This window comes from Podarcis filfolensis, assembly GCF_964270895.1.
Source record: "Podarcis filfolensis genome assembly, chromosome: 14".
NCBI classification, from domain to species: domain Eukaryota; kingdom Metazoa; phylum Chordata; class Lepidosauria; order Squamata; family Lacertidae; genus Podarcis; species Podarcis filfolensis.
In genome coordinates, this window is record NC_139616.1 from 20,134,963 (window position 1) to 20,151,505 (window position 16,543).

At 43.4% G+C, this 16,543-nt stretch overlaps 1 protein-coding gene across 1 annotated transcript in view; it reads left to right on the forward strand.

The window, feature by feature from the left end:
* The window catches only part of CHSY1 (chondroitin sulfate synthase 1), a 93,406-nt gene extending 77,387 nt beyond the window's left edge, over positions 1-16,019 (forward strand). The window contains exon 3 of the mRNA XM_083586431.1: positions 12,909-16,019. Within this exon, the coding sequence (XP_083442557.1) occupies positions 12,909-14,501 (1,593 nt within the window). The 3' untranslated portion in view covers positions 14,502-16,019. The remainder of the gene's footprint in view (positions 1-12,908) is intronic.
* The last annotated feature ends 524 nt before the right edge of the window (positions 16,020-16,543 follow it).

The following is a 16,543-nucleotide window of genomic DNA, read 5'->3' on the forward strand; positions in this document are numbered from 1 at the left end:
GTTCCATTCACATTACTGGTTTCACATATGTTGTAAATCGGTTTTCTTTCTTTTTTTGTAGTTTCAACTTCTACGTTAGTCATGAAGTGCATCTATTAAAAATGAATTTACAATGTATGTGAAACCAGTAATACAAAAGGAATGTTAAGAGCTGCCTTAGACTGCACAGGGTCATGGGTCCATTTTCAACAGCCTGCATGAAAATGCTGGCCCTAGAACTTGCTGCACAAATAACCACTGTCTGTAAGTGATTTCATGCCATCATCATATGATAGTCATATGCCTGCCTCTGCTCCCATTTATAAGCAAAGCAATCAGCATCCTTTAAAGGAGTTAACGGATTTACTGGAATTTGTACAAGATTCTTTTTTGGTATGCTTCAAATTAGGTTCTGGTGCTCATTTCTTAGGCTTCATTAAGCTTGTGATCTGACAATGCTGTGGCGCTCACTGCTAGCATTTAAAGGAGGCTTACTTTTAATATCCTGATCTATATTTCTTAATATCCTGCAAAGCATTTTTTGGGTAATGCTAATGCCAAACAGCCTACAATGTATCCAAAGGCCTCAAGCTACATTTTTCCTCCTGATTGACATGGCAGATTTCATCTTCGCCAGTCACAGTTTGCAGTCGGTATATTTGTCCCTTTGTAGTCAGTGATGTACAACCCATGTTTGCATTACAGTGGTACCTCAGGTTAAGAACTTAATTCGTTCTGGAGGTCCGTTCTTAACCTGAAACTGTTCTTAACCTGAGGTACCACTTTAGGTACGCACACCCACCCATACCCATTTTGCACTTAGGATGACTGAGAACATGACAGAGTAGCTTCCCTAAGGCCACCTAGTGAGTTCATGAGAGAGGTGAGAGTCAAAGCAGGCAGTTCATAGCTCATTCTCTTAGCCACCACACCATTTCTCAGTGGGTCTTAGGATGAACAAGAAGCCCCTGTCTGTCACTTCTCCATCACATGTGGAATTTTCTTTTTCACATACGTATCCCATCTTAGACCACTTAAAAGCTCTATAATGGGAAAGTTAATGTGGTGTCCTCCAGTTGTTTTGGATTACAGTTCCCCTCATTTCCAACTCTTGGTTATGATGGCAACTGGAGCCTAAAGGCAAAATTTGCAATTCTTGCTCTGTCTACTTTCGCATCTGTCCCTTGCACTATACTAACGTAAAGCATTATTATACTTTCATTTTCATTGAAGCAAAGAGAAATGTGTGGCTTTCTGCCTTTCCCTTTCCAAAATGTTTGCTTTGCTTTGTTTGTTTTTTATTTAGAACATTGCTCAGACCTCGTTTTTAGAAACAATAACCCCAGACTTCAGGTGACTCATCGGAGGAGAAAAGCAGGTTGTGAACATCTGTGTTTGGTCTGGCGGGATTTTATTTTATATTGGCCCACTTTTATGGTTCCTGTAAAGCCAGCTTGGGGAAGCGGCTGTAAGTAGATTTACAGCCGTTAGTTGTGGTGTATCATGTTTAGTTACGAAGTGAAAATAAATTAATATCCATTGCACACAGCGCATGGCAAGTTGCCATTTGTGACCCTCTGGAGGTTCTGGGCACTGTTATGTATTTATTCTTTTATCAGGGACCTTTTACTAAAAAGAAAAGAAAGGAAAGATCTAGTCAGTGTCCCAACAGTTTTAACAAGCAATCGCAACAAAAACTTTATTGAAAAGGCCATAGTGCAGTAGTAGCACATCTGCTTTGCAAACATGAGCTTGATGGGCCCGTGGTCTGAAGGAATCATGTGGGAAAGGGCCAAACTCAGTGGTAGAGATCTACGGATGAAGGGCAGTATACTACCACTACTAGTGGTTAAGAGCAGTAGTCTCGTAATCTGGTGAACCGGGTTTGCTTCCCCGCTCCTCCACATGCAGCTGCTGGGTGACCTTGGGCTAGTCACACTTCTCTGAAGTCTCTCAGCCCCACTCACATCACAGAGTGTTTGTTGTGGGGGAGGAAGGGAAAGGAGAATGTTAGCCGCTTTGAGACTCGTTCGGGTAGTGATAAAGCAAGATATCAAATCCAAACTCTTCTTCTACTACCACCAATAATACCTGCTTGTATAAAGTTCCAGGTACAATCCACAACAACTCCAGGTAGAGATGGGAGGGACTTCTGCCAGAAACCCTGGAGAGCAGCTGCCAGTGTTCTGGTCATGAATAATGTGCATTTCTCCATTTTCACCCTAAACTAGGGGTTATGTTCCTGTCTTTGTCCCGCGCTCCCCTAATTTTGCTTCCACACTTTTAAAAACAAGCAATTTTTCTGTGGACATTTTGAATTCCAAGCTATCTTGACACCATATAAAAATTGCAATTTTCACCCATCTTCCAGTTGAAGCCAGAAACCTGCTATGCCTTTGCATTGTCGCTATAAGGCCAGCCGTGCTCTGAATGAAAGATCTCACTGGGCAGGTGGCAGCAAAGTGTGTGACTTCTTACAATGCAAAGGATGTTTCCTGGATAATGAGGAAGCTTGTGTGGTTTCTGTATTGCCATTCTCTGCTGTTATCAGGCAGTGGTTTATGGCAGATCTCATGTGTAGCCCTTTAAATGCACACCCCAGAATGCAGCCCAGATGCATGTGATTGAACTGGTAGCGCATGTCAACGCTGGTGATGGAGCACCACACAAACAATCTACAGAATACGAAGGCCTTGAACTATATCCCCATCCCTATCCTCAGATATAGACATGGATATATCTGGTTCCAAATGTCTGGATATGGAAAGTTAGCTAGATCTGCTAAACTGTGCAAGCCTTCAGGCTACTCAGAATTCTGTATTAGATCAAATGGGAAAGCAACTCGTTTTTAGGTTGTGTAGGCACTTTAATAGACAGAGTGTATTGTGGTTGTACACATCATAGAAGGTAAATAAAAGGCAAAGGGACCCCTGACCATTAGGTCCAGTCGTGACCGACTCTGGGGTTGCGGCGCTCATCTCACTTTATTGGCCAAGAGAGCCGCCGTACAGCATCCAGGTCATGTGGCCAGCATGACTAAGCCGCTTCTGGCGAACCAGAGCAGCACACGGAAACACCGTTTACCTTCCCGCCGGAGCGGTACCTATTTATCTACTTGCACTTTGATGTGCTTTAGAACTGCTAGGTTGGCAGGAGCAGGGACCAAGCAACGGGAGCTCACCCCGTCATGGGGATTCGAACCGCCAACCTTCTGATCAGCAAGTCCTAGGCTCTGTGGTTTAACCCACAGCGCCACCCAAAGCATTTTGTTGGACCCATTTAGTTACCATAGGCAATATTCAATTTTTTAAGTTTCACAAAGCTATTTTATCAAGCACAGTGTGGTTGTTTGGCAGCTGTGTTTAAAAGTAGGCTGACAATTATCAGTCATTTGTGGTTTTTTTCTGACTTCAAGTGTCTGGGTGTGTATGTGTAAGTAAGAAATGGGAACTTTAAAAAAATGTATTCTAAGTCTTTCTCCTTTTAAATCCCGGTTCCAAAAGATAGCTTCTAGCTTGGCACTTGGAGCAGAAGGAAGGATCTTGCTTCTGAAAGATGGTGTAGGGTTTATTCCCCCTCCCCTAATGCAAGGGGGAGTGGGGGTGAAAATTCTGTTTCAGTCTAATTAGTTTCCCAGTAAATACAAATCTCACGGCTTTTCTGCTGATTGGACGAGGAAAAAAACACCGCTTCATGAGGTCATTGCGTAATAATGTAAATGAAAGATTAAACTGGAGCCCGTTCAACTTTTCCAATTCACAGCTGGATTTGAAATGCCTTGGGAATTGAGTGACCTTGGGCTTCCCTTACTGTAAAGTAAGAGAGCTGGCTTCCTTCAGAGAGCTGGCTTCCTTCTTAGAGCTCTCTGTAGCTTCATCAAGCTCAAGGCACTGCAAGGAAGGAAATTCTGGGACCCTTTCACAGGCACCAAGAAGAAGAAAAACATCAGCAGCACCACTTTATAGCCCACAGTTAAAAGCTGTTTATTCTGCTAGATACAACTTAGTCCTTCCAAACACCACCAAATTTGTGTTTGTGTAATTGGTTGCTGCACAAATTGGTATGTGTGTATATCATAGTCTAAAACCTTTTTCCTATGATATGTATGACAAATCTTTCTGAACCTTGCTCTAATCAGCTATGTCTCCCAGTATTTGAGACTTGTCTTCTGGTGGGTAGAATTGGGGTTGCTGTTGTTGTTGTTGCTGCTGCTATTATTGTTACTGGTTTTCAAATATTATATTGGAGGATCAAAGTAGAAATACAGAGAAATCACAGAGAACTTTAAAACACAGAACGAAACAAGGGTTCACCATCTTCACACTATAAGGGGGGATACAGAGCTGAGAGCACATAAATAAGGCAAATCCAACAGCTAAATCTAGTCTGAGCATGAAAGGAAAGGATGCTAAAACGACAGTAATATAAAGGAACATTTGTTAGAGCATGAACACATATGGTTAATAACAAATAAAATTGTTTTTCGCAGTAATGTGCCATCCATGTAATGGATTTGTCATGTATGCCAGAAACGTACATCCACCAAGTGGATGCAAAGTCCATTCTCTTGGCTGTTCCCCTAGTTCTTTGGAGAGAAAACCTTATTTAACCAGATATTTGAAGAAAAACATGAGGCCTCCTTCCACCCTGAGCTATAATGAAATGAGGAGCAACCTACAAGTAAATTGCCAGAAGTTTACACACAAGATCTGCATTAAAATAATCAAAAATAGACAATAGGCACGACTTGAGTCCATACCAACGGGCAATGTATTCAGCAAATTGTTATCAATATCAAAATAATATTTATTTGTTCATTTCGTTCATGAATCCTTACTATGGAACATCTGAAAGGGATTTCACAGTACAATAAAAGCATATATTAAACAGTTGCATATATTAAAAATGTCAGGAGCCAGAGTCGGGGGCAGGTCAGCCATAAAACACCCAGTGTCAGTGAAATTCAAAGAAACCAAAACAGCGCAGGCCCTGGGATCACACCAACTCTTCCTAGTAGGCCTTGCCCCCAGTGAGGAAGTTGTGGTGACTGAAGGTCCCTGCCTTCCCACTGCTCTCTAAGGTTCATCCCCTGGCATCCTAAGGCTCCTTCATCTTGTCTCTCTTTGCTCTGCCCTCTCTATTTCTCTGTGTGTTCTGGGAGACCAGGGAGGAAGTGAGCTGGTCCCAGCAGGAGGGAGAGATTCCCTGGCTTCTTTGGTAGCCTGCCTCCACTCTGCCTCCTGACCCCTTTCTGCTGCCGCTTCTGATTCTGCACTGCTCTCTGCCAAAGACTCTTCCTGCTCACGAAACCCTGTTACCTCTTCAACTTCCAGCATCTCCTCCCAGTCTGCTCCCTCTTCTCCCTCTGACCACTCATTGTTGTCCCACCACCACTCCCCTGGCTCTGAGCCTTCTTTCCCCCTGGGGGTACCCTTGGGGGTTCCCCAGCTGGTGCCTCCCACCACTTCTCTGCAACCATCCAGTCCATGACAAAATAAAAATAAGATCCAATTCAAAAACCAACTGGGATAAAAGCTACCTTGTGGCCTTACTGATCAGCCCTCATGCAGTCTTCCACTTTGCTCTTACCTCCCACCACACTCTCTCTCGCCTGCTCAAAAACCCCCCACAAATCCTAGGGCAGGTGGGGGCTGTGTTTGTCCTCACTGGCTCCCATTGAGTTCTATAGGGGAAAATGAATGGGCTGCAGTCTGGGAGGCAGCTGAGGACAGGAGGTGTTTCCAAAAACAGCTCCCAGGCCCAGCTGCACACATGGATATGGCTCCCAGGACATTTTGAGAATACTCTTTTTGTCAAGGAAAGAGTTTTATATTGCTTGGCAAAAACTGTTCAAAGCAGGCCCTAACCTAAGCAGTTTTTACAGATAAAACACACACACCTGCAAACAGTATAACATCCCCCCCTTCGCAAATGTCTTCCGTGGAGTACGCTGGGAACCATATTCACCTGTGCAGTTGTGTCTTTGTGTGTGTGTCTTTGTGCCAAGAGCTACTCTTTCCTTGAGTGTCCTGGTCATTCCATGGGGAGGAATGCCTCTCCGGAAGGCAGCTCTAGGCTAGCGGTGGGAAGGGGGAGCCCATTTGGACACTTCCTGGTTTGAAAGGAAAGCAAAGGCAGTGTGGGGGTCTAGAAGCCTCAAGCTCAGTGGCCTCAGCTACAGATGGGAGGCTGGGGAAGTGGGTCTCAGGAAAGGCCTGGCTCTCCTTCCCATCGAAATTGGCGGGCCTTTTGGATAGTAAATAAATAAATCGGAGAGAGGAGCATGAATCCACATATGCGGTAAGTTAAACCACATGTGCTTATTGGATGCCTTTTCCCACATCTGGACCTAAAGATGACAGTATAGTTTCTTCTTGTCAAATTCCATTACTACATTGTCTCCTATGCAAACACAATAAAAATGAAGATTTTCCTCCCCTCCACCCAATTTAAGTTGCTGTGCCCAAGCATCGTTGACTATCTTTCTCTTTGCTCAATAGCTTTCCCTTTAACCTACTAGCAGGCTAACCTGAAAACCAGATATGGTTAGCAAGACTTTTGGACTGGCCTGTGGGGACCCAGTGGCAAATCAATGCCAATTGTTTTATTGTGATTTATCCCCTCCACACAAACTATAACCAACAAAACCCAGGTGTTTGCCTGCTAGGAAATCACACACCCTTTAGCTGGACATGATACAAACCTGTCGTTCCGCTTTGGCACCAGTCATTTCCCAGGTTGTCTGGGTACTGACCCTACCTGACCAAGCAAGGGAGAGAGTCGATACCCTCACCCCATCACTTTTCTTTTAGGCTACCAGTGTGTCACAACTGACTCTGTATCATAGATATGAGCAGGACAGTTTATATTGTGCTTCAAAGCAAACCTTTGAAAGTTTGTAAATGTGCTCAAAACACCAGCTCATTGAAAGCTGCTTTTTAGAACACTGCATTCTTTTTAGGAAGAAGGAGTTAAAATATGGAGCTGCAGTGTAGGGCTCCTGTTCCAGGGGTATTCTTTGGTTGTCTGCTCATCTCAGTATAAACTGACTTTATTTCCCCACCCCCAGCAGCTGTCCCCCCCCCCGTGCACTGAAATGGCAAAAAATTGAAAGCTTGCAAAAGGGGGAGGGGATTTTGAATTGGAAGTGAATGTAACACAAACTTTTCAGGGGAAAGTATTTTGAGCCTGAGCCAAAGGTTCCTGCAACGACAATATTCAGTTTCCAGTGAAGGGGAGATACATCCCACACACAGAGAGAGGGAGAGAGAGAGAGAGAGAGAGAGAGAGAGAGAGAGAGAGAGAGAGAGAGAGACGTGGGTTAAAAGTAAACATTAGGCCAGTGGGTCTCAAACTGTCTCTGGCAATCCTCAAAAGCTTAGGGGTTTCTCAATGAGAAAGGCATATTGCCTACTACGAATGCTGAGCTGAAGTATCTCCTAGGAAGAGGTGTTGAGCTTGTTGGGTAGGCTATGCCTCCCTCCTGGAAGAACTTCATACCATGCATTTAAAGTGTAATTCTGTGCAGTTTCTACTCTGAAATAAGCCGTGCAGAGTTAAGGGAGGCCTGTATGAAATAGCAGTTTAATTCATTTCTTCTGTGGCTGTAAACTCTGAAGCCATAATGGTCAGCTTCCTTGTTGCTGTTGACTGGCACCATTTTGTTCTAATCGCCCTGCAGTATTGCAGCAACACAAGACAGCGAGGGGTTCGCCCTGCTGCTCAGGCAAAGTGTAGCCTCTTCTTGGTCTTCTTACCCTGAATTGCGGCACAGCGGTGGAAGATGCAAAGTTAGTTCTGCAGAACTTCTCAGTGGCTTTAGACAGTTTTGGCCTTGGTAACATTTGGAGATGCTAGCCCAAAATGAGAGTTATAGGCACTTGTGTTTCAGTCGTTCCTGTAAGGCTGGTTCCAGACAGCAGCGCTAGGAGATTATTGTTCAACCCTATATTCTTTAGGTTTTAAGATACATTAATACTCTCTGATGAAAATAGGCATGAGATGTCCTATTCTATTATTATTATTATTATTATTATTATTATTATTATTATTATTATTCCCTGCCCACCTGACTGGGTTGCGTGAGACACTCTGAGCGGCTTCCAACATATATAGGAACATAATAAAACATTAAACATTTAAAAAAACCTTCCCTATCCTTTAGATGTCTTCTAAAGGTTGTATCGTTATTTATCTCCTTGGTTCCGGGAGGGGGGGTGGTGTCACATAACTCCATACCCTCCAACATTTCTCTGGTGAAAATAGGGGTGTCCTAAGGAAAAGCAGGACCTTATGGGACCAGAAACTGGGATGGCTTCTGTAAATCTAGGACTGTCTCTGGAAAGTATGGACATTGGAGGGTCTGTGCATCACAATTCCATCTCATTGCCCATGCTATTCAGCATCTACATGAAACTCCTGAGAGTGGTGGTCTGGAGGAGTGGTTTATAAATATGTGGATAGAACGTATGAAGAGCCCTTCTGGATCAGACCAAAGACCCATCTGCTTCAACATCCTGTTGTAATAGTAGCCAGCCAAAATACCTATGGGTCACCTGCAAGAGGGACCTGAGTACAGCAGCACTTTCTCCACTTGTGAATCTCGGCAAGTGGTATTCAGAGACATACTGCCTCCAACAGTGGAGAGTGAACATAGCCATCATGGAGAACAAAGCTATCAGTGGGTACTAACCATGATGCCTATGTTCTGAGGCAGATGAATCATTGTGAAGTCCTTGCATATGCAGCCTTTGAAAACCACCCAACCTGGGAGCAATGAGGAATAGTTTTTCATTGTATCTGTGGGCTCTCTGCAACCTTCTATATAGAAACCTACGCTTGGTTGTGCTGATGACCATGAGACTCTATTCTAAACACGCATTTCAGAGAAGCAGTTTCCAGTAAATGTGTAGGGCTGGAAAATGCATTGTCCTAGGAGGGAGAGAGCTTGTGCTGTGGAGGGGGAAGGCATTCCGCACTGTTGAATGTTTCCTGCTGGACTTGGAAGTGGCCAAATTTATGTTTGTGGGGTGGTATTAAAAATCAACACTACTCCTTTCAGTAAAAAGAAAATACTTGCAAATATGAAGCTGTAAAGGACTAGGCAGGTTTGTGTCTTCAGGACTTCTGTCTTCTTTCAAAAAAAAATGTTCTCTTCAAATACAAATGTTAAGCTCTTGGGCCATCGGGTCTGACTAGGGTGTGTGTGTTCACATATGTGTGCTGAGGAGTGAAGAAAGTGATATAAGTCTCAGAATTCAGCTCCGTGACAAACTCAGTTAAATAAAAAAGCAAGTTTATAGCACATATGGTTTTAAATCTATGAGTTTTACCTACTGAAAATTCAAAGAGAAGTAGCTGAACAGGATTTCCAGGACTTGAGGGGGATGGAGTTCCACATGATTAGCAAAACCAGATTACTGCATTCACACCTGTAACCCTTTCAGAATGAATTATTTAATTTCTGCAGTTGGCAGAATTCTGGTTTTCTTGGTGCAGAATCTTAGACTCCAATTCCATGGGCTCTTTCTTGGGAACACATATCGTTTGGACTCAACAGGCTCTGTTTCCAGCTAAACATGTGTAACGTTAATGTGCTGTGTTTTTGATTGATGGTTGAAGCCCAATTCCAATTGTATCAGCAGCAGTTTTCAAGAATGTACAACACTGCAATGGTAGCTCTTCTTCACAGCCTTGTAGCTGTTCTCTGGGTTCTGGAAGGAACCACTATTATGCAGAATGATGCTTTGCCGATATTGCATAGTGAGAGGGACTAGTCCTCTGGGTGGTTGATTTTGTCCCTCTCTCTGTCACTGTCTTACTATTGATGTCCAACCACTAGAGGAGGATGAGATCCCACCCTTTCTCCTCATTCCCCAGATCCTCTTGAAACTTGCATGTGCAAGAAGGAAAGTCCATTCCTGAAGGGCACACTTGCCCTTTCTTCCCATGTGGTCCTGCTCAGTGGTTGACATTAGTCATTCATAAAAAAGCAGGCTAGCTGCAAATAACCCATACCTAACCTTGCAACCCTGTGTTTCATAACATCTGGCCTAGACTATTGGTAGCTTGTTAAAATGCAGTTGTGTAATCAACAAAGTGTGTTGGCTTCTATTAATTTCCTGTTGGGGCTGTTCCATACTCTGTTGACTGCTTATTGGATGCAATGCCTCAGGGCTATGGAGGGTTTGGTTTTCTGTTCACGTCCCATCCCCACCACCACTTACTTGCTTTATTTTCTTATGCAAACCATGAATTGCATTTCAAAATAAATCTTAGGCTAAAGTAAAAGTTGCACGCATAATGTTACTTTTGAAAATAATGAAAGTTTTGCTTCGAGGGATTGTATGGTCCATACAGACCTTTTCTTGTGTCTTCTCCCACAACTAGCTGGTTTTGTGGGCTGCTGTGGTTATTATTATTAATAAATTTTATTAAGGTTTATAGAGCAAAATACAAAACTTAATATCTTCCCCCAAACCAAGATCATTGATTGATTTTCATATGTTTTTATTTAGTGCCATCAGTGTTACAATGTATTATATTACTGATATTAATATTGCATGCCCTTCTCCAGCAGATCCCAATTTAAAATTTAAAACAGTTAAAACATAAAGAGGGGGCAGCCTAAAATACATTAGTGTATGTACCCAGCAAGCCTCCCCAAGAAAGTGTTCCATAGGCTAGGTGCCATCCCCAAAAGACCCCGTCCCCTTGTCGCCATTCTCCTTACATCCCTGAACCACCCGGCTCCTCCCCTTCCCAGTCCAGACTTGGCCTGGCTCCACCCATTGATGCCACATACTTATCAGTTCACACCCTGGCAACCTTGTCTTCCTGACACTTGATGCATCTGCCTGGCTGAGCTAGGTGGCTGTGACTTTGCAGGTGTTTGAATTCATTTAGCCATAAATATTTATGCCTGCCGAGCTTAACTTGAGCCCCCATGTTTATCTCCTGCCATCAATATTGTATGGCTTTGAGATGCCTGCACTTCCCATGGCTGTTTCCCGATACCAGTGGAAAGTACTTGATACATCTGAATATAGGACAGAGACTGCGGCTGTTTCTGTTGCTTTGGTATCTGAGACCACCTCAAGCAGACTCGCCTTTGTTTTCCTCCCATCCTGTTCCTGGCCCAAGTCATATCATTATCCCCAAAGCCATCCTTTTAAAGGAAGCCATCGGCTTACATAAGCCAGTGTTTTCCACAATTCTGATAACGGGGCCATTCTTTTTTAAAAAAGATCTCAACTAAAATTGGAGGCAATTTTTGCTTCTGAAATGTGTGCTTTTAGGATGTTTAAGTAGGAAGCTGCCTTAGACCAGGTCAAGGATACCTAACCAAGCATTGTCTGCTTTGAGATGAGAACAGTAACTCGTGCAGAGATTCAACACACAGTCTTCTATGGGGACACGCATTTCTAGTGCATCCCTTTATTTAGAATGATTGCAGTGATCCAGTCACACTTGAAGTTACATGGCAAGACACACACCCCTTATGCAGCAACATACACACACAGAGAACAGCAGAGACCAGTTAGGAAGAGGCAGAGCACAGAATATTGCAGAGGCATAGCAGGCAGCCTCCTGGTGGGTGGGAGGTGGATAGCTTTATCTCAGCCCACCCACAATTTAGATGAGATTTAGTACAAGGCAAGACTGATAGAGGGGGATTGGTCATATTGAAAGCCCTGCTGGATCCCTGCTTGGAGGTGTACAATCTAAAAGACATCACAAAAGGAAAAAGGGGTGAGGAGGAAAGAGGAAAACAAGCAAACTCTCAGGCACTGGTGGTTACTTAGTTTTGGTTGGTTGGTTGGTTGAAGTTACATAATAATTATTATCATGCCTAGCTTGAATGGAAACAGTGCATCATCCCTGACCACTGGTCCTGTTAGCTAGGGATGATGGGAGTTGTAGTCCCAAAACAGCTGGAAGGCCAGATTTGGCCATGCCTGGTTTAGGGAGAGGAGGAATCGAACAAAGCTATTCTTTTCAGCAGAGCTAGTGGAATGAACCCAACTGTCTCATTGGTGGATTGGCAACTGAAAGGAGACCGTTCCTTCATAGATGGCTAATTTTTTGGTCAGCCCATTTCACTGTTTGCAGGAAGAAGAACGCATTTTACTGTTGCTCGAGGGCAAGATTTTTTTAAAAAAATCATGATACAGTACTGGATTAAAAAAACCTTTTGCCATGTCATATTCTTCAGAAAGATGCCTGGCTTTTTAGTGTAGAAGATAGGACAAAGATGGCTATGAGTAGTAAGAACTGAAGGAGTGCATTGCTGGATCAGACTAACGTACCATCCATCTAGCACATCATCCTGTTCTCACAGTGGCCAGGAAGATGTCTGTGGGAGCCCGAAAGCAAGACCAGAGCACAAGAGCGCCTCTCCCCTATTGTGTTCCCCGGCAGCTGCTTTTCAGAGACACACTGCCTCCAACAGTGAAGGGAAAACATAGCCATGGTATCTAGGAGCCATTGATCGCCTTATTCCACCATGAACTTCCTTTCAGAGTCATCCATGTTGGTGGCCATCACTTCCTCTTGTGATAGTCCATTGTAGTGGCATGTTTACTGCTTTAACTTCTTTTCCTTTTATTGTCATGAAAATATATTTACGTGTACTAGCAGGAAACGCTTCTTGCATGGTCCCTTGGGGAGACAGTCTCAATGCAATTGGTGGAACAGGTTATGGTAATCTCTGGACTGTAGTAGATGTTTGTTTCTCACTGTCTACAATCCATAATCCTCTTAATTCCTTTTGAGAAGCCGCTGATATTGCTAAAACCTATGCTTAAAGAGCAGGGAAGAGCTTATCTTAAAAGCCCTTCTATTCATGTAAGCAAATGTGTAGGGTGATTGGCTATTTTATCCATTCTTACATAGTAACATTCTCTCCCCCCCACTCCTTGTTTTCTTAGATGCAGCAGCTATTTTACGAAAACTACGAGCAGAACAAAAAAGGTTACATCAAAGATCTCCGTAATAGCAAGATCCACAGGGCGATCACCTTGCACCCAAACAAGAGCCCACCCTACCAGTACAGGCTCCATAGCTACATGCTTAGTCGCAAAATAGCAGAGCTGCGCTACCGGACCATCCAGCTGCACCGAGAAATCGTCCTCATGAGCAAATACAGCAGTACGGAAGTCCACAGGGACGACCTTCAGCTGGGCATCGCGCCTTCCTTCATGCGGTTTCAGCCAAGGCAACGAGAGGATGTTCTGGAGTGGGAGTTCCTCACAGGGAAGTACCTTTACTCCGCAGCAGATGGGCAGCCACCTCGTCGAGGGATGGACTCCTCTCAGCGCGAGGCGTTGGACGACATTGTGATGCAGGTGATGGAGATGATCAATGCCAACGCCAAGACCAGAGGGCGGATCATAGACTTCAAGGAGATCCAGTACGGCTATCGCAGGGTTAATCCAATGTACGGGGCGGAATACGTTCTCGACTTACTGCTCTTGTACAAGAAGCACAAGGGGAAGAAAATGACGGTTCCTGTCCGCAGGCACGCATACTTGCAACAGACCTTTAGCAAAGTCCAGTTTATGGAGCACGACGAGATAGATGCCAAAGAACTGGCCAATAAGATCAACCAGGATTCAGGGTCTTTGTCTTTCCTCTCCAATTCCCTCAAGATGTTTGTCCCATTCCAGCTGAGTAAGTCGAAAGCGGAGAAGAAGGAACCCAAAGACAAGAAGATCAACATCTTGATTCCTTTGTCTGGGCGCTTTGACATGTTTGCTCGCTTCATGGCGAACTTTGAAAAGACCTGTCTCATTCCTAATCAGAACGTCAAATTGGTTGTCCTGCTTTTCAATTCGGACTCCAACCCTGACAAAGCGAGGCAGGTTGAACTGATGAGGGATTATCGCCTGAAATACCCCAAGGCAGACATGCAGATCTTGCCGGTGTCTGGTGAATTTTCCCGGGCTCTGGCGCTAGAAGTTGGGTCCTCTCAGTTCAGCAACGAGTCCTTGCTGTTTTTCTGCGATGTCGACTTGGTGTTTACGGCAGACTTTCTCCAGCGGTGCAGAGCCAATACTGTTTTAGGGCAACAGATTTATTTCCCAGTCATCTTTAGCCAGTACGATCCAAAGATTGTCTATAGTGGAAAAGTTCCTAGTGATAATCACTTTGCCTTCACCCAGAAAACCGGCTTCTGGAGGAACTATGGCTTTGGGATTGCCTGTATTTACAAAGGTGATCTTATTCGAGCTGGTGGTTTTGATGTCTCTATCCAAGGTTGGGGTCTTGAGGATGTCGACTTGTTTAACAAAGTTGTCCAGGCTGGCCTAAAGACTTTCCGCAGCCAAGAGGTTGGAGTTGTCCATGTACACCATCCTGTCTTTTGTGACCCCAACCTTGATCCAAAACAGTATAAAATGTGCTTGGGCTCCAAAGCATCAACTTATGGGTCTACGCAACAGTTGGCTGAGCTGTGGCTTCAAAAAAATGAGCCCAGCTTTGGGAAAAACAGCATTGCTAATGGTTCCCTGAGGACAGCCTAACATCCAGCTATGCTGGGAGAGGAAACAAAAACAAAACAAACAAAAACTACCTATTGCGTTTTTTTTATTGCCCTAATTTATTTTTTTGGAAAACTTTTTGATAGTTGATTTTTTAAGAAAAAGACCGCACAAGGGTATATTTTAGAAACCATCGTTTTCTTACAAGGACCTTCTGAGCGTTTTTCTGAACAAAACTGTGATCAACCTTTGCCTTTTTGAACAAACGTTTGTGGCTGAGTATTACAACTTGCCTGATTTCTGACGACTTGAAATAAATTACCTTTTCCTGATAAAACAGACTTTTTAAAAAAGAGAAAAGAAAACTTCCCCTGCCCCCCTCTTATATTCTTTGGGTTTCCCCAGGAGTTATCCATTGCTAAGTGGCACAAATGATTCCCTTAATATTTCTTCCCTCTTGGGATTGGTAACAACATAAATGGATTCGTCCTTGTATTTTTTAAAAAATTGAACAAAGTAAACAAGAGTGGCAGTATTGGTTAATCCATGTACAAGAATCTTTCGATTTGGTTGATATTTCAACCTTAAAATGTACCATTTTTTGCTCATTGTATTTCGAGCAACTGAGGGAAAAGGGGAGATTTGAGCACAACCTTGATAAATGTGTACCTTTGCTTAAAACAAAACAAAACAAAAAGTATTTTCTTTCTTGGTCCACATGTGGATCTGATGTTTAAAAATTTCCACAGCAGGTGTTGCATTCTAAATTGGATCTCTTGTGTAGATGCCTTGATGGCAAAGAACAGTGTTTTAGTTAATGGGGGGGGGGGAATGACATTTCTTTGCCATAAAAAACAACAAACTTAAAACCGAGACACTCGAAATTGAATGTGTTGGGGAAATATCCATCCCCCCCACCAGTTACAGTATTTCGATGGGAACAATTTACTATGTTTCCTTTGCTTAATTAGTTTGTTTTTTGCTGTCTGTATTGGGTAGGCCTTTAATTTATTTAATATACTTTGTTCTAGAACTTCTGTCTTTTTATTTTTAATATCTGCTAGTCATTAATATTTATGTATCTTAGGAATGTATTGCATTTTCATGCTGTTAAAGGTAGCGTACGTCTTCTTACTTTGCAGTAAACTGATCTCCAAAGATTCTTTCTAAAGCGTTCTCTTTCATTTTCCGAAATCACTTTAAAAAAGAAAAAAAAGTAACTGGAACCTTTGGATCTAACCTCTGATGCCCCCAAATGAGGAAGAGAATAGAAGCTGGATTTGTTTGGGTGTTTTGGATAACCACAGATGAGCAAAAACTTGTAAAAAATGTGCACATGCTGGACACATGCACACACATGCGCACACATTGCAAAATAAAATGCATCTGATTGAATACAAACAAGCAGTTTGGCATTGAACCTTACAAGGGCACACCAGAACTTGCGTTCAAAGCACAATCGTATATTGGCACCTCGTCATTTGTAATAAATTTTCTCTCTCTCCTGCTGGAAAAAATAAAATGAATTGAGTAATATGCATTACTCTGTTGCACTCTTCAGCATTATGCCTTCTCCTTATTCCTGGTTGTGCATCCCTCTCTCATAATGCTAGAATTCAGGGTCATCCAATGAAACTGAATATCGGGGAACTCAGGACAGGCAAAAGGAAGGACTTCTTCACACAGTGCATAGCTAAGATTACAGGATTTGCTCCTGCAAGAAGTAGCGATGGCCACCAACTTGGATGGGTGAGACAAATTCATGGAGGAGAAGGCTATCAGTAGCAACTCACCATGATAGCTAGGCTCTCCCGCCACTCTTGGAAGCAGCATGCATCTAAATAACAGTTGCTGGGAACTGCAAGTGGGGAGAATTCTTTTGTGCTCAGGTCCTGCTTGCAGGCTTCGCATGGGCAACCGGTTGGCCACAGCGAGAGCAGAATGCTGGACTAGATGGGACCATTGGCTTGATCCAGCAGCTCACTTCCGATGTTCTTGCGTCACTTGTGGGAGCAGAGGGGTTGAAACAGCTACTGGCATCCTGAATGTGACCTTTAATGTCTGGTTAAGAAGATTCTGGGGGC